Source organism: Microtus pennsylvanicus, chromosome 10, assembly GCF_037038515.1.
Source record: "Microtus pennsylvanicus isolate mMicPen1 chromosome 10, mMicPen1.hap1, whole genome shotgun sequence".
In the NCBI taxonomy this organism is placed as follows: Eukaryota; Metazoa; Chordata; class Mammalia; order Rodentia; family Cricetidae; genus Microtus; species Microtus pennsylvanicus.
This window is the reverse complement of record NC_134588.1, coordinates 6,106,163-6,124,734: the sequence shown is the minus strand read 5'-3', so window position 1 is coordinate 6,124,734 and position 18,572 is coordinate 6,106,163. Positions and strand designations below refer to the sequence as shown.

General features: G+C 47.2%; 1 protein-coding gene across 2 annotated transcripts in view; it reads left to right on the top strand.

Annotated features, from left to right (window-relative positions):
• Window positions 1–18,572, top strand: part of Tnfrsf11a (TNF receptor superfamily member 11a) — an 87,654-nt gene that overhangs the window by 55,505 nt on the left and 13,577 nt on the right. Inside the window, exons 3-9 of one of the 2 annotated variants that reach the window (XM_075987639.1) lie at window positions 711–836; window positions 4,674–4,817; window positions 9,270–9,363; window positions 10,964–11,058; window positions 13,101–13,214; window positions 15,182–15,234; window positions 16,935–17,700. In XM_075987639.1, the coding sequence (XP_075843754.1) occupies window positions 711–836; window positions 4,674–4,817; window positions 9,270–9,363; window positions 10,964–11,058; window positions 13,101–13,214; window positions 15,182–15,234; window positions 16,935–17,700 (1,392 nt within the window). The remainder of the gene's footprint in view (window positions 1–710; window positions 837–4,673; window positions 4,818–9,269; window positions 9,364–10,963; window positions 11,059–13,100; window positions 13,215–15,181; window positions 15,235–16,934; window positions 17,701–18,572) is intronic. The other variant, XM_075987640.1, reaches the window with a different exon arrangement.

The following is an 18,572-nucleotide window of genomic DNA, read 5'->3' as shown; positions in this document are numbered from 1 at the left end:
GAGTATGGGAGTAAAAAGATGGTTGTTGGTTAGTTGGTTGGTTGGTTGGTTGGTTGGTTGCTTATTTAGACAAACTAAGAGACATCTGTAGTCACAGCAAGCCTCGGAGGGAGCAACAGTACACACAGAGAATCTGGGGCAGGATATTTCGACTAGCAGAGCCCCGAGGAGCCCAGGTGCTGTGCTCAGTGCCTGCAGTTCTCTTTCCTCACATATTACCCTGTCATAGAAGGTTCCTGGACCAGCGGCTCTCTAACCACATCTGCAGATTGCCGTTTACATCTTCATGCAGCGCTGGGGATTTAACCCAAATCTTCATACACACTCAGCGCTGCTCTTCCTATTTAGTTTTCCCTTCCCTTCTTTTCCCTTCCCTTCCCTTCCCCTCCCTCCTCTCCCCTTCCCCTCTTTTTCCCTCCCTCTCTCTCTTTCTTCTTTCTTCCTTTTTTCCTTCCTTCTTTCTTTATTTCTTTTTATCTGTCTGTCTGTAATTGTTTGTTTGTTTATTGGGTTGGTTGGTTTTTTTAAGATAGGGTTTCTCTGTGTAGCCTTAGCTGCCCTGGAACTTGCTCCTTAGACCAGGCTAGCCAGGATCTCAAAGACCAGCTGGAATTAAAGGCATGCACCGTCATATCCAGCTTGTTTACTTTTGATCAGCATTTATTGTTATTGTTTTGGTTTTGATTGACACATCATCTTCTCCATTTAAGGAAGATACCTGTCTTCTAAATGCACGCCTACCTCTGACAGTGTGTGTCTGCCCTGTGGTCCAGATGAGTACTTGGACACCTGGAACGAAGAAGATAAGTGCTTGCTGCATAAAGTCTGTGATGCAGGTGGGCCTGTCGCGCTGACACGTCACCGGGGGCGTGGAGGTGCACACATGATAAATAAGCCTGCTGCTTTTCCTTTATCGTTGTAGGAAAAGGTTCTGCTCATGGCTTAGTGTCTCCAGCGCTGCAGGTTAAACATTTCCACCTTTCTGCTCCAGAATAGGCATTGCACTTTAATTGCGGACACATCTTACCATTGACAAAACGTTGCCCCAGTGTTTGGTGTGCCTGTGTCATTAGTCCTGTACCTTTCCCATTTTAAAGATGGAAAAACTGAAACCTGAGATTAACTCCTCCAGGATAAACAGACGAGAAGTGGGCCTCCAACTGATCTGACTCATAAGCCTTTTCCTGAATAGCAAAGTTTTTATTGTTAAAGTTTATTGTTTCACCAGGCTGGCATAATTTTGGGAAGGGGAGCTGGATAAATATATTTTAAATAAAAGGTTTTGAGACAGGATCTTACTTGTGGCCCAGGTTGTCCTGTAACTCACTACTGAAATTATAGGACTACATCTCCATACTCAACTCCATTAAAAAACGTAACTTATGTTTAGGAATCAAAATATAAATATGTTTCATGAATTCCCTACGAGGTTCTTCTCTCTTCTTTCCATTTTCTATTGGGAATACTAACGCATCCACCACGTTACTCTAGCGTAGCTTCTGGTGTGGATTTAATGATTGCACCCCCTGGGTGTCATTGGTCATATTCTTTCCTTGGTATTTCTTGTATTGCAAATTAAATTTAGAAGGCTGATAGAATCCTGGTTTATTTTGGCAAGGATCTGGCAAAACCCCTTCATCCATTGTACAGTGCAGATGAATAAGAGTGGGGATTTTATTTTTGTAATATTCACCATGATAAGTATGAGTTGGGTTCTAGGGATCAATCCAAGGCCTACACATGCCAGCCAGATGATTTACCACTGAGCAACATCTCTAACTCTCGATTCTTTTAGAAATAGAGGCTTCCTATGCAGCCTGGCCTCCACCTTCCTGCCCCTACCCTCTGCCCCTCTGCCTCCCTAGTGCTGGGAATAAAGGCATGTACCACCATGCCTAGCTCCTTTCTGTCACTTCTTTGTTTCCCTGAAGCATAGCACATACAGGAAAGGTACACCAAGTGCTTGTGGCTTTCTGAACCCTGGCTGGATTGTTCAGCTTCCTCCCAAGCATATGCATTAACACGATGAATTCATGCATGCCATTGTGTCTGAGGTGCTGCAGTTTGTTGCAGACAATGGCTTTAATTGGTGGTCAAATTATCATACCACTATGAAGTGAGCCCAGACACACACACACACACACACACCCCACAGGGCATCCAAGAGGATCAGAAGAGGCAACAGATAACTCTGACAAGGGCAGTGAGAACTGAACTGAGGTCTTTTGCAAGTGCTCTTAACCTCTGAGCCATCTCTCTGTCCCCAGTGCTAAGGGAGATCCATTATTGGTGACCTAATCTCTATAGGATATGGCCCTTAGAGCGCATTTCTGAACACTATCATTCTTCTAACGTGTTCAGACAGCTGGCGGATTTTAGCCTGGAGAAAGTAATGTGGAAACTCCACAGGGCACAAGCATCTGATCAAGTATTTTTATTTCCTTTAATGACCTTGAGTCATTGCTGTCTGTTGGAAATAAGGATTCATTCTGTCTACCGCCAAAATTAATTAGCGCTGAACACTGAACACATCCGATTGTTGTGGAACTGCTGCCACCTCCACTCACTCACACTGGCGCAGAAAAGCAGCGGGGCATGTGCCCCCTGTCTGCGCATGCCCCCTGTCTGCCCATGCCCCCTGTCTGTCTGCGCATGCCCCCTGTCTGTCTGCGCATGCCCCCTGTCTGCGCATGCCCCCTGTCTGCGCATGCCCCCTGTCTGCGCATGCCCCCTGTCTGCGCATATGTACTATGTATATGTTTCTGCTCAATTGCCCTTTGTGCTACGCGGGTTTGGTCAATGGGTACCAGGGCAAATGGGGCTCATTCTTGGGTCTAAGAAGCATAAAACTAATAATGTCCCTTCTTAATTGTCTGTAATTTGAGACAGTGAAGGAAGAAACAAGTTTGATTTTCCCTGTCTCTTTCCCTTTGGAAGTTAAGGTGCAGAAGCCATAAAGAAAATCCTGATGAGACGGGGCCTTTCAGCCTTTACAGAGAAGCTTTTTGCCTGTTTTTTTTTTATTTGTTTGTTTCCTTTTAAAGAGTCATTGTTTTTAATTATGTGTCTGTGTGGGGTGGTCTGCACATGGCAGCATGTGCCCAAGGAGGCCAAAGAAGGTCCAGTTCCCTGGAGCTTGAGTTAGAGCCAGGCGTGAGCTTCAGGATGTGGGTACCTGGAACTCAGACGCTCTGCAAGGGCAGTACGGGCTCTTAGCCAGTGAGCCATCGTGACAGCCACCTGGGCAGTGTAAATGATGCTTTGACTTCATGTCACGTGTGTGCACACCTGTACAATTTAGTATCCTTATCCGCAGTATCTGCATTCCATGAAGTCACCCCAGCTGTTGAATTTATGAGTCCTGAATCACTCGTAGCTCCTAGGAGAATTCAGGACTAGCTTCCGAGAAGCCCCTCTCATCAGAGGCCTTTGTCCCACGCACAAACCCCTTGTCATGTGCGTTTCACTGTTTACTAGGTAGGTCTTGTGAGTCAGCACACAACTCAGACTCACAGAGCTTTATACCACACATGTTTTTTGGGCAGGACACACCACTGCCTTCTTGAAACACAAGACAGCACTACACATGGGGTCATTTAAAACAAGGCCATCGGCAGATAAAAGCCCAAAATGAGAAAGGTGCTTCGGCTAGACTGCAGCAAGGATGCTTATTTAGGCTGCGGACCTAGCTCAGCGGGAGAATGCCTTACTGGAGCACATGGGGTTTGGTTTCCACCCCCAGGATTATCCTGGAAGGTGGGGGGGGGGCGGCAAGAGGAGAAATCACTCTGTAGGAAAGTCAGACCGGAATGCTGAGGTCCTCGTGGAGAGCGAAGAGTGACTCCACACTTTGTGTGGTTCAGCCCATGTCCAGGGTGATGAAAATACCCTGCAAGTGTCAATAGGGATTGTAGTGAACAAGGACACTCATGTGAATCTGAACAATAAGGATGTGTGTTGGGCACTCAGTTCCCATACACCCACACTCCAGAAAACTGAGAAGCCGGGAAAATAGAGTAAGAAGTCAAGCCCTTTCTGTTTATTGGGAAGAGGTGTGTTTTGTGTGTGTGTGTGTGTGTGTGTGAGAGAGAGAGAGAGAGAGAGAGAGAGAGAGAGAGAGAAACAGAGAGAGAGAGAGAGAGAGAGAGAGAGAGAGAGAGAGAGAGAGAGAGAGAGAGAGAGAGAGAAACACAGAGAGACAGACAGACAGACCCTGGTTCGTAAGTCAGACAGACTGTGCCTGTTTCTGTGCTTTGTCCTCTTAACTGAGCACCCCAGAGCCTTTCAGGACCCCTGGGTGTACTCACGTCCCCAGAAACTTCACTAGGTCTGTCTAAATTTTGTTTGAAATCTGAATTTACAAGAAAAACAAAACAAACAAACAACCCCCCCAACAACAAAAACTAGCAGCTGTGCACTGCTGTGCAATTACAAATAATTAAACCTCCTAACACAAAGCTGCCTAGAGAGCCCACACAGCTCTCTAGAACAGGATATGTTGGATGGTTTCCTACCAACAAGGAAGTGCGGGAAGGAACTCCCGAGTTCCTCAAACCCAGTGAGTCACCCTGTTGGCTGCCAGATGCAGCTGGGTGGGAACAGTGCACCGGGTGGACAGTGCATCTGTGTCTCCTGCTTCTTGCTGGTCACTGATCTTCTCTTGTCTCCCACAGGCAAGGCCCTGGTGGCGGTGGACCCTGGCAATCACACAGCCCCACGGCGCTGTGCCTGCACAGCCGGCTACCACTGGAGCCCAGACTGCGAGTGCTGCCGCCGTAACATGGAGTGTGCGCCTGGCTTTGGGGCCGAGCATCCCTGTACGGCACGGTTGTGTGTGTGTGTGCATGTGTGTGTGTACTCTCCAACAGAGCCCTGCTGTTACACCCCTGCCCAGAGGACTTCCGGGGATTTGTCACAACTGTGTCAAGGGTGCTTCAGGCAGCCCGCTTGGCTCTGAGGAACCTTAGCATGGACTAAAAACCCAGTTTAGTCCAGCTTTCAACAGCACATGGGCAGTCATCCCGAATTCCCTTGCCCCTCCCTCAGCTCTGTGCCCATGGGTCTCAGTCTGTAAAAACCGAGGCCCAGACAGTATAGTGCAGGGATTCACCAATGCAGTAAACAGCATGCAGCATCTTAGAAGAGGGTGCACACCTTGGGATATGTTGGAAACTGACATCTACAGATATTGATTTCCAATGTAAAGAGTTCCTAAAGACTGGCTGTTGGGAGGTTATAGCTGCAATAACACGTTGAGAGCAGGCAATAGAGGGCTGGGGAGACATTGCTGTCTATACAGAGAATGCTTCACCAGCGTGCAGACCTAAGCCCGATACAAGAACCCACACTGAAAGCTGATCCCAGCTCCAGCAAGAAAGGAAGCCAGGAAATGCAAAGTCCTGGAGCAGGCTGGCCAGCTAGCCTGGGCAAAGTTCCAGCCAGCCACTGGACTGTGAAAGCCCTTCCCTCCAGAGCACTACTTAAGCTGACTGTTGGAACAGCAGTGCTCTTTCCTCCGATTGTGTGCACCCATCCTCTTTCCAGGCTGAACTGCCTCCTCCTCTTTGTTGGGAAGGCCTTTCGCAATCACCTCCTCTAGCCCTTCAAATAAGAAAGAGTAAGGACTACTTTGAAATTCGTTTAAAAAACAACTTGAATTGACTTGCATTCACAAAGTAAAAATGAGAGTCTTTTCTGGATTGAGCTGTCACCATGCTCATTACCGTATAACTGGCCACATGTTCCTTTAGAGTTCACAGCTTTTGAACCTTGAGAGTAGGATTGCCCTATGTTTATATTTGGGCTGAGTGGTGCGTGTTATCAGAGTTCTCTCTAGCTCCTTTCTGAGTTGTTAGAATTGCTGCTGAGGAATACCCACAGCTTCAGCACCTGGGTGGCATCGTTGCTCACAAAGTGATGTGGAGTTGTGTTAATAGTCTGCCATCTGAGAACTCCATTGTGCCCCTCAGCTTTGCTGAAAGCAAAGAAGCAGAAATCCTCCGGTCTTGCGAAAGTGCTTCTGAGAGCCAGCCCTTCTAGCGCCCAGATTCTAGGAAGTGGCCCAGAGCAGGTCTTCAGAGTATGCTTGCCAGTCTTTCACTTAAAGACATGGTTTTAAAGCCAGCGCACTTGGACAGGGCTGGGAAACTAAAACATTATTCATTTGAAGCCACACGGAAGAATGTATCTAGCCAGCACGGCAGGCCTCTGCATCAGCGCCCTGACTCATCCACACATGCTGGCAGGGAAAGCCAGCAGCAGGTTGTGAGCAGCGAGGCCAGCCGTCCCCACCACAGTCAGATCCCTGCGAATGCTGCAGCCTCGGTGAACAAGGGTGCTGCCCGCTGCCTTTCTGATTTCTGGAAGATATTCTTGAATGAAAAGGAGGACATGACTATTCCTATGAACAGTGGAGGAGAAGGTTATTGTAGATGAGAGGGAGCGTGTAGCCAGGCAGGGACATCTATCTGAGAGAGTTCACAGTGATCGTGACCAAGCTGTGCCATGTGAGAGAAGGGGCGAGAGACCTAGAGCCAGGAGACTTAGGGGCCAGGAGGATAAAAGGGTAAAAAGAACCAGTGTAACCAAAATCTCTAGATTATACAGAGAAGATCCTCTGGGGGAAGGGCAGCCCAGCTCCCAGATGAAGAGTTCAGGGTAGGAGGCGGGGTTTTGCAGACAGGTGGACCCTGTAACAGGTAGGTACAGAGGAAAGAGGAAGCTGCCAGAAACTGCTAGTGGCCAGCGCCAGCCACAGCAATTAACCTTTGTCCAGGGTTTGCCACCTAACAGTTCTCTCTGCCTTGAACCCTTGAAAATGGTCCATTTTGACAGGTATGTGGACTCACTCTTGAGTCTCACTCTTGAGGCTGGGGACGTCCTGGTCAGTTTGTGCAGTGCTCATCTGGCATGCACAGAGCCCTGTACTGATCTCCAGTACTGAATGGGGCCTGGTGTGGTGGTACACACTTGGTCCTAGCACTCTGGCACAGGAGATCAGACGTTCAAGGTCATCCCTAGCTACACAGTGAGCCTGAGACCTGCCTGGGTTACAAGAGATCCTGAGAAGACAAAGTCACTCTTGCCCGAACTTGTAGTATACTTGGATTCAAAACAAAGACCGTCCAGTGACCACACATTTGTTCTGGGTCAGCAGGGAAAGAAAAGCAGCCCAGGCAGCGGTGAGGGCGGCTTTGTGGTCACCAGTATTGCAGATCCTGGCTCAGTATAGTGAGAACAAGGTTTGGGTTGAGAGTAGATAGAAGTGTTACCTCTTGTATTAGTGTGAGAAGCCTGCTTGTAAAATAGAGAAGGAAAATGAAGCCTTCAGGATATCACTGGTGGGCCAGAGTTAAACAAGAACCACTAAAAGTCAGGTGGATGGAAAGGAATGTCCCTGAACCCTCCTCAGAATCTTCTAAATTGCATTACTTTGTTTTTAATTTGTAACTTTATTTGGTGTGTGTCTGTATGTGTATACACCGTAGCCCATTTGTGGAAGTCAGACAACACCTCTTGAGAGTTGGTTCTCTCTCTCTCTCTATCATGTAGGTTCCAGGAACTAAACTCAGATCATCAGACCTGGGGTCAAGTGCCTTTATCTCACCCACCCTTTGTTCATCTTTAAAAAACAAACTCTGTCTCTGTCTCTGTCTGTGTGTGTGTGTCTGTGTGTGTGTCTGTGAGAGTCTTTGTGTGTCTGTGTGTGTGTGTCTGTGTCTATGTGTCTGTTTGAGTCTTTGTGTGTCTGTGTGTGTCTCTGTGTCTGTGTGTGTGTTTGTGTGTCTGTGTGTATGTGTCTGTGTGTGTGTCTTTGTGTCTGTGTGTCTATGTGTGTGCGTCTGTGTGTCTATGTGTCTGTGAGAGTCTTTGTGTGTATGTGTGTCTGTTTGTGTGTGTCTGTGTCTGTGTGTGTGTCTGTGTGTCTGTGTGTGTGTGTGTGTGTCTGTGTGTCTGTCTGTGTCTGAGTATGTGTGTCCCAGTGCTGGAGGAGGCCAGAGAACTTGGATGGATTCATGGAGTAGGGCGTTACGCTGACTGACGTGGGTGCTGGGAAACACACAATGAGCCTGTGCTCATTGTTTATAAAGTTGTTTCGGTTAATGTTAGTTAGTCAATAGCCCCAGAATTATTAGGATTGTTACCTAGAGAGTCACACTGCCATATCAGTGTGGCGATGTATCTTACTTATTGCCAAATTACAGAAATCAAACATATACTTCCTATCAGGCATGTACCAAGAAATTTAATTTCTTATTGTTGATTTGTATTCATGAAAATAAACCCTAGACGTGCTACTAATGTCAAAAGCCATCTGAAGGCTTAGCACTAGCCAACGGCTGATGTTGGTGTCACGCTGTGGTCAGTATTGTCCGTCTCTTGCACCACTGCGATAACGATAGGAGACACGGAAAGCTGGCGGCATGTCCTATGATGGTAATTTAGCTTAGGAGAATGTGAGAGGTGAATCAAGCTTCCTAGGCAAGATCAGCTTCGGCTCTGAGGATGAAGGCAAGCCCCACACTGTCTCAGCATTCGCATTTACGTTTTCTTGGAACACAGTCCAATGCAGTTGCCTCACATATTGTCTCTAGTTACTTCTGTGCTGTGAGCAATCACAGCCTTTTAGGAGGAAGAGACTTACAGCGTTCTTCTGGGGGTAGGGGAGCTCGGTGACCGCCACACTCTGTAGCTTGGTGAAATGAGCTGCTCACCCCACTTGGCAGTGAATCCCCATTTCATTAGTAAGCGGTGGAGTCAAGTGTTGGCAGGCATTTCAGTTATTCCTGGTATTGAAATAATAACTTTTGTAGTAAATAGTGTCATATAGCCCATATCCAAAATGCTTGGTACCATTTTTCACCCCTTCTCAGATTTTAGAGTAATGAGCTATTTTGACGTTGGAAGAAGACGTTTCCCTTAAAGACAGGGATGGCACTGCATTCACCTGCAGCTCAAAGCTGATGCAGCCGGGAGGCTGGAAATAGTCAGCCAGCAAAATTCAGCCTGGTAACACAGACGGGGAAATGTGCTGGAGTGAAGGCCAGGCAAGGCTGTACCTCGCTGGACGTCAGTGTAGTCGTGGTGGCCTGACATGAAGCGTTTCCAAACATAAGTCTGTAGACACTTCCTCCACCCTGGAGGAAATAGCGGGAGATACAGGGAGCCAGGCAGACCTGGGAAGACGGGGTAATTCTTCAGGGACACCATCCTGGCCTGTCTCTAAGTGTCTCCTTGATTTTATCTTGGCTTTTGTGTGTCTCTGACAGTGCGGCTCAACATGGACACGGTGTGCACACCCTGCCTCCTGGGCTTCTTCTCAGACGTCTCCTCATCCACGGCCACATGCAGACCCTGGACCAAGTAAGTGACCATGCAGAAGCCCAGGGACCTGATCAGCCTCAGCAGCTCTGGGTGGAAGGTGGGACGATTGTGTCAGGTTAGCTTCCTCTCGGAAAATGTCTGTCGGTGCCACAGTAGGGAATGGGCCTGGAAACTCGCTTTGGTGCCACTTCTTAGATTCAGAAATATATGACCTCCAGTTCCAGCTTCTCTTTCTTTAACCTAACTTGGTTTAATTGAAAATTGTTTATGACTTCTTTGTCTGGGACAGGGGTGGAATGCAAGGCCTCCAGATACGCTAGGCTTATCCTCTGTGCCTGAGCTGTGTCCTACTAGTTTACTCATCTGTCTCTGTGCATCTGTGTGCACTGTAGGTGCTTCGGGTTTCCTGAGTCATCTTGAAGCTCCTTACAAGCCAAATCACAGAGTTCCATCTGTGCCTTTGATTTTACCCCACCTGTAATCATCTTGATATTTCATTTTCATTCACCGATATTTTAATTCCCGGTGTCTTTATTATTTTTGTTGCCGAGGATGAACCCAGGGCTTTGCACATATGAAGTTACCTGGTGATGTTTTTCTCCACTGAAATGGGTGTCTCTGTGGCTTCTTACAATTGCTGTGACTTCACTGGAGAAATACACCACCATTTATTTACTAAGGTCCCATTGCCGCCCTGGAAGTAGCTCTGAGTTTTCTGCCTGGATAAGTGTGCAGCGATCATGTGGTATACAGACCAAGCATCCTTTACCCAAATCCTTGGGAAATATTTCAGATTTGTTTTGGGTTCTGGCATGCTTTTAGCTGTGTCCTGAGAACTTTCAGGGAAGGATGCCAGGTCCAAACACGGAACTGCTTACGTGTGGAACTGCTCACATACTTCTTACACACAGAACCTGAAGGCGATCACACATTCTAAGTTATCGTGTGAGTGGAGCAAAGCTTCATGACGTCTGATTTACAAGTTGAGGTTTCACATCGGTGCTCTAATAGCGTCACATCGGACTGTTGGGCTTTGGGTTAGGGACCCCTGACTAACGTATAGGGCAGTGCTGCACGTGAGTTATGTGGGACAGGCTCTGAGCACTTCACATCCTGTTGTTTAACACCAGGGCTAAGTGCAATGAGCCTTCGGTTCCAAACATGTCTTTATTTCTCCAAAGCTCACATGACTACGAGCTGCTGCTGGTGTGTCTGCTTCTCCTCTTCCAAGCAGCTACTGTTTGCAGACAGCTGTCACTATGCCGCCCTAGCACCCCACCGGCAGGATTACAGTGTAGACCACCGCACGCACGTGGCTCAACAGGTTCTTAGGAAACGCTGTTTCCCGATGGAGTACACCCAGGTTTTATGTTAAGAAGATTGTATTTTTCATCTTCAGCATTTGAAGTCCTCTTTACATAAGTTCCTTCTTTGCTCTTGCCTGCTGTGTTCTCAGTAGTTCTCAGCGTTCCCTGGGCACTCTGTCCACCTCTGAGGGCTTCTGCTCCCTTGGCAAGGCTGAGGAAGTTATGGCTTCCCTTCCTGATGGAGCTCCCAGTCTAGCTCAGGCTAACGTTTCCTTTGTGGGGTTTTGAAAGTTAAAGTGTCGACCACAGCATTGCCTGCTCTTTCCTCACAGCTGTTCCCTCCTTGGAAGATCAGAAGCACAGCCAGGGACGAATAAATCAGACGTGGTGTGCAGCTCTTCCCTGACCCTGAGGAAGGCACCCAAGGGTACGATGAGCAGAGCCTGTGGGGTGGTCCATGGTTGCAGGGGGGTCTCTCCAGAGTGACAAGCTAGTGACAGGGATTCGTTTGTGCTCTTCAATTCATTCTGCCCACGATTGTCTTCGTATTATTTTCATTTCTCGTCAGCATTTTATTTGTTTAAAAGACTTATTCTTTTTTTATTTTATGTGTATGGATATGTTAATACGCCTATGTTTGTGCACCACATACATGCATTGCTCCAGGAGGCAAGGACAGGGCATAGGATCCTCTGGATCCAATGACATTGGACTTCAGACAGTCGTGGGCTGCTAGGAACCAAACACAGGTCCTTTGGAAGAGCAGCCAGTGTTTTTAACTGCTGAGCTGTATCTTCAGTCCCATCATTTTGTTTTGTCTACTTTTGAACAGTATGAGATTTTTCTCTCTCTTTTTTAAAAAATTGTTTATTTTATGTATATGAGTGTTTCATCTCCATTTATGCCTGTGCATATCATGTATACTCAGTGCCCGAAGAGGCCCGAAGAGGGAATTGGATCCCCTAAAACAGGAGTTACATACAGTCATGAAAACACCATGTAGGTGCTGGGTATTAAATCTGGGTCCTCTGGAAGAGCAGCCAGGTCTCAAGTGCTGAGCCCTCTCTCCACCTTCCCTCCCAATTTTATTTTTTCTTTTCCTTTCTTCCTCCCTCCCTCCCTCCCTCCCTCCCTCCCTCCCTCCCTCCCTCCCTCTCTCCCTCTCTTCCTCCCTCCTTCCCTCTAGGTCTCTCTCTGTCTCTCTTTCTCCCTCCCTCCCTCCCTTCCTCCCTCCCTCCCTCCCTTTTTTCCTCCCTCCTTCCCTCTAGGTCTCTCTCTGTCTCTCTCCCTTCCTCTCTCCCTCTCTCCCTCCCTCCCTCTCTCCCTCTCTCTCCCTCCCTCCCTCCCTCCCTCCCTCCCTCCCTCCCTCCCTCCCTCCCTCTCTTCCTTCATCCTTCCCTCTAGGTCTCTCTCTGTCTCTCTCTCCCTCCCTCTCCCATTCCTCCCTCCATCCCTCCCTCCCTCTCTTCCTTCCTCTTTCCCTCTAGGTCTCTCTCTGTCTCTCGCTCCCTCCCTCCCTCTAGGTCTCTCTGTCTCTGTCTCCCTCCCTCTCCCATCCCTCCCTCTCTCTTGTCTGCTGGAGATTTTACCCAGTGCCTTTCTACATGCTAGCTACTTGATAGCATTTTTAAAAGATGTATTTGTTTGTTTTTATTTATTATGCATACAACATTCTGCCTCCATGTATGCCTGCTGGCCAGAAGAGGGCGCCAGACCTTATTCTAGATGGCTGTGAGCCACCATGTGGTTGCTGGGAATTGACCTCTGGTAGAGCAATCAGTGCTCTTAACCTCTGAGCCATCTCTCCAGCTGATATTCACTGAGTTAGGGGTGAGCTATAAACATAAATGCCAATGCATGGTAGAAGTGGTAGTCAGAGTGAGGGTGTCTATGTGAAGATTTTGATCAAGCCAAAAAAGGCAACTTGTGAGATCTGTCTGTGATTATCTGTGAGCATTTGTAGATCAAGCTAATCTAAATAATGGTTTTGAAAACTTGACAGAAAGCTGCTGGGTAGCAGAGGCTTCTGTTTGGCTTCTTTAGGTGAGAGACTGTGTGGTGGGCTGCACCCCAGAAGCAAGCAGCTTGGGGAAAGACCTTCCAACAAGCAGAGAACCAGGTCACAGAGCGACAATAAGGCCATGAATAAGAACAGCAGCTGTTGAAAGATAAACTTAGCCAGATGAACCAGGACAGTGTGATGAACGGCATTCAACTCATTCTCAAGCAGAGATAGGACAATGGGCCTGGGCCGCCCTCTCCTGGAGGGGAGACCCCTGAGCAGGGTGGGTTACACTGTGGAGTGTGTCCTCTAACAGCTGAGAACTCTCTGAATTCAGGCTGGGAGCTCTTTACTTCTGGCTACCTAGACACCCACATCCATGATTCTTGGGTTGGATTTATAGGACTTTATCATCTTTTAACTTGGTAAAATGAAATAATCTTTAACACCGTTTTCTTCCGGCACAGAAGCCCAGATTCACTTGCCCAGTCTCGTCATCCTGCTGCTCTTCGTCTCTGTCATATTAGTTGCTGCCATCATCTTTGGCGTTTACTACAGGAAGGGATGGAAAGCATTGACAGGTATTGTGCCCACAGTGGCATCGGAAAAGTAGCCTTGAAGAAAAGAATATGGGTACCTTCCATGAAAGCATCATAGGCGGTGGTTCCTCACCTCCCACACTCGAGGCCAGGGAGATTAGAAGGGCATCCCTTGAGCAAGCTGGCTAGCTACATGACCTGTACTAATGAGCCTTGGGTTTCAGTGAGATATTCTGCCTCAGTGTGCAAGGTGGAAGGTGACTCACGAGGATTCCTGGGGTCATGTGCCCATGCGTGCACGTGCACACACACACACACCACACGAACGAGACACACATATGAACATGCATATACACATGCATGCACAACACACATACGTACATACATGAACATCCCATACATATATTCAAGCAAAAACAAAACCACAAGAATCCACAACTCCTGGCTTCAGTCTTCATAGTGACTGAAGAAAATGTTGAATTTTAATAATGGATGGGATAAAACTTTGCATATTTTTGTCACAGATACGCCTTCTTTGTGCCCCTCCCTTAGTTATCTTGCTTTCTCTTTTGCACAATAAGGTTTTGCAGGGAGTGAGAATGTGTGTGTTCTGCACCATGGCAGACCCAGGTGCATCATAGGGATTTGATGGATTATTAGTGGGTCCTAGTTAGGTTTGTTTCCATGATAAACACCATGACCAAAAGTGACTTAAAAGGGAGAGACATTTGTTTGTTTGTCTGTTTGTATTTACATCCTACACTTCACTGTCCAGAAATCAGGGCTCAAGCCCAGAACCTGGAGGCAGAACCTGAAGCAGAGGCCATGGAAATTGCCTACTGACTTGTTTCCCATGTCTTCATCAGCGACCTTTCTTTTCAAAATGTATTGTATGTGTATGGATGTTTGGTCTACATGTAAGTCTTGTACCACATGCATGCCTGCTAACCTCAGAAGCCAGAACACGGAATCAAATCCGGTGGGGCTAGACTTACAGATGATTGTGAGTCTACATGTGGATGCTGGGAATTGAATCCAGGTCTTCTGGAAGAGCAGTCAGCGTTCTTAACTACAGAGACATCTCTCCAGCTCCTCAGCTACCTGTCTTAGACAGTTCAGGCCCTCCTGCCCAGGGCTGGCATTGCTCACAATAGGCTCTCCCTCACACATCAATCAGCAATCAGTGTCCCTTAGACAGGTCACAGGTCAGTCTGATGGAGGCAGTTCCCCCGGTTGTGGGTCCCTCTTCCTAGGTATTTAGGTTTGTGTCAAGTTGGCGGAAACTAACTTTGACAGTGTTTTTCCCTCTAGAGATCAGCAAGTTCTGTTGTTAAAAAGTAAGATGCCTTCAGTGTGTTTAACCAGTTAATTTATTAATTGGCTGGTTGACTTCCACTCCTGTGCTGGAGACTGAACTCAGGTCTTTTCTTCTGTTAAGCAAGTACTGTCCCACTGAGTGAGGCACATACTAGTCTTGCTGCACCCCCACACTGAGGATGGACCCCGGAGTTTTGTGCATGCCAGGCAAGCTTTCTGCCACGGGGTTTCAGCCCCAGCCCTGGCTGAATTATAACCAAATACTGTCCCTCAGGAATGCTAATACCTTCTGTGACACTTACAGTGGTGTATTTATGTAGACTCATCTAAAATGGGAGAAAGTCAATACACAAAGGAAGAGAATGAAATAGTGATGGGCAGGGGCCGGAGGGAGGAAATGGGGAGGTGCAGGTCAAAGGCTACAGCAGCAGATGTATAGGAGAAACACACCCAGAAGAATGTAGTACAGTGTAATACGTTTGCTAATCGAGTTGATTTTGGCAGTTCTTGCCACATACAGGTCACCATTTAACATGTTGGATAAGTTAATCCATTTTATTATAGTAACTACTGTGCCGTCTATATTTATCTTATAGCATCATACTGTATAAGCTAAATATATAAGTTAAAATTTATATTAAAAATAAGTAGAAAATTATAACATGTAGTTATATCTTTGCTTTTTTTTCCAGCTAATTTGTGGAACTGGGTCAATGATGCTTGCAGCAGCCTAAGTGGAAACCAGGTAAAAGTGTTTACTGCCTTGTTTAAGTCCTGCTATAGTCTCTAGAGCTGCAACTGGCTGGCTGTGAGCACACTGCCTACCAGGCAGTGAAAACTGTGCCGGAGCTGATCCCTGTTCAGTAAGTTAATGCCCATTGTCTTTATCCCGCCCCATTCCCACGCCTTCCCTCATCCCAGGCTGGACACCGAATGGTCTTTACTCGTACCAGGCAAGCGTATGACCCCTGAGCCAGACAACAGTCTTCATTCCAATTCTGTTGTCTCTGTGTATGTATTTTGGACATGATCACTTAGTGCAGATTCCGAGGAGGAACCATCTACAACTTTCCTTTGCTCTGTAGTTATTTAATAAATATTCTCCTTTGTCATAATTTCAAAAATTATTGAAAACTATTAAGACGCTTGCAATGAAAGGCATGATGCCTGATGCTCCAATTCATCAGCAGCTCACACGTTATCACACAGATTTAGTCTTTGCTCTTTCTGTCTGTGAACCAAGTGAGTCTGGAATCACTGCATAGTGAAAGGAGATTGGGAATTCCTCTGTTCTTAAGTGTGTAAATGCACCTTCCTTAAGAATAAATAGTCTCTGTCAAAATGGAAAAATAAACAGAAAGAAAACTGGGACTGGAGCGATGGCTCAGTGGTTTGGAGCACGCACTTCTCCCCAGAAGGCTGAGTTCAGTTCTCAGCACTCACAGCTCACAGCCTGCAACTGCAGTGCGAGGGGATTCTATGCCCTCTTCTGGCCGGCTAGGACAACTAGACCCAGATGTGCACATGTGAACACCACACACACACAAAAAAAATAAAAATAATTTTTTTTTAAAAAAAGAAAACAATGGATGCTCGCGTTCCACTCACTCTCTCCTTTAAAACAGGTAAGTAGGTAAGGAAATTAATAACTAGATAAGCACATTTATTCAGTTGTGGCCCTGGTCTTGTATCGCAATTGAAAGAGTGCTTGCCGAAAAGGCACAAAACCCTGATTGAAAACCAGCAGAGAATACATTTGTCTATAATCCAAGTACCTGGGAAGCAGAGGCAGGAGGATCAGAAACACAGAGTCATCCCGTACTCCCTACGAAGACCAGCTTCAGTTACATACGACTCTGTCTCAGAAATCCCAAACTAAATAACAAAAAGTTAAGAGTGACTTAGCTATCGTCCAATCCAGATTTGATATTAAAATGCTAATTATTCTAGTTTGCCGTTCACATCTGTTGAGTATAAGATTTATCAGCTGCAGACATGGTTTCTATAATTCAGCTCCAGTGTCACAGCATCCGCTCTCTTCTCTCCGCTCCCAGCATTACATACAAATCCTTTCGTTCTCCATAGGCTTCTCATTTGCTGAGTGACAGGACTCACAGAACTAAAGCATGCTGCAGGCAGAGCTGCAGCCTGCAATGCAGCAGTTGCGCAGCTGCCGTCGTTTTGTTAGAGACAGATGTGTCCAGGTGTTACTTGCATTTCCTCTTCTCCTATAGTGTGCAGATGCTATTCATTGCAGAATGGAGCCAGTCATTTCTGTTTGCGTCTTTTTCCAGAGTTCTTCCGTACTCTGTAATTTTAAGCAGCATAAACAAATCCATAAAGTATGGGATTTGTGCTTGTCAAGGTGGAAGCAGTACATAGCAACGCTCTTCTGCAGGGGTTAGGCAAATTCAGTAACCGGATATTCTGAATTCACATCCTCAGGAGTCCTCGGGTGACTGTTGTGTTGGTGCACACTCAGCAACTTCTGGTCAGCAAGAAGCATTGGAAAGAGTGTTCCTAATGACCCTAGGGGAGAAGATGTTTCCAGAAGACATGTGCTATCTGGAAGGTGGTTCTGGGGTCTGTGAGCCTGTGTGTGCAGCAGAGGGTGGAGATGCCAGGATGCTCACATTGGTCAGCGAAGTCGAGATCCAGGGGGACCTCGCAAGGAAGATTCCCACAGAGGATGAGTACACAGACCGGCCCTCACAGCCCTCTAATGGTTCGCTGTTTGTGATCCAGCCTGGGAGCAAATCCACACCCCCTTTCCAGGAGCCTCTGGAAGTGGGGGAGAATGACAGTTTAAGCCAGTGTTTCACAGGGACTGAGAGCACGGCTGAGTCTGAAGGCTGCAGCTTCCTGGGGCCCCCATGCAGAACTGACTGTATCCCTTTGTCCGCTGAAAAGTACTTGAAAAGAGAAATAGAGGATGACAGTTGCCTGCCCTGGGTGGCCAGCTCCAACTCAACAGACGGCTACACGGGCTCTGGAAACACTCCTGGGGAGGACCATGAGCCGCTTCTGGGTTCTCTGAAATGTGGACCCTTGCCCCAGTGTGCCTACAGCATGGGCCTTCCCAGCGAAGCAGCAGCCAGTATGGCAGAGGCAGGAGGACAGCCCCAGGACAGGGCTGATGCAAAGCTTCCAAGCTCAGAGAGGGGAGCTTCGGGATCTGGGGGTTCCCCCAGTGACCAGCCACCTGTATCTGGTAAGTAGCTTTCCTGGGTTTCCACTTTCAGGCCAAAGGCCTGTCTTGGGTGAAGGGTCAGAGGCACGTTTCACAACCTTCTGGAGAAAATAAAACCAGCACGAGAGACACACAGCCCAACTCCTTTCTCTGATTATTGACACAGGGTCTCTTGTAGCCCAGGATGGCCCCAAACTCACTCTACATGGCTAGGATGACTTTGAGCTCCTCCTTCTTCTGATTCCATCTTTCCAATACCCGACTTACAAGTGTAGGAAATTGCACCACGTTTACTGGGGCTTCACGTGTGTTGGCCAAGCATTCTACCAGCCTAACCAATGTCCAGTCCTCTGCTGAGCATCTTTACAGGGACTTTGTGTTGTAGGCTGCGCTGACTGTTGTCATGACATTGTCCTCCAGGCAGGCTGCTACCGCCTTATGCATGCCTGAGCCCTCTGCCTTCAGGCTTCTCATGGCTGGATTTGCAGTTAGTGCTCCAACCTCAGGACCCAACCCTGAAAGACAAAGTCAATAGTCATTTTAGGAGTGACTGGATTGTAGTGTTCCCTCATATTTGGGGAGGGGTGGGTAAAAGAAGCTTCAGCTTCTACATCTGAGGACAAACAAAACTGTTGAGTTGATCCTTTATGATTTATTTAAGTAGGAAGTTAAGGGCGCAGTAAGTGCCTTTTGTTGCTTTCTAAGAAAAGTCCCTTTTATAGCTACCACATTTAATGTTTATTAAACCCAGACAACAATTTACAATCAAGTATCACTGCAGAGATTTGTTTCTGCCACATTACTGGAACACAAATCGCCTACCAATGATAATATTATGACTTTTTTTTTGCCTGAGGGTAGAACACCATCTGTTAAAAATTATGTATCATAGA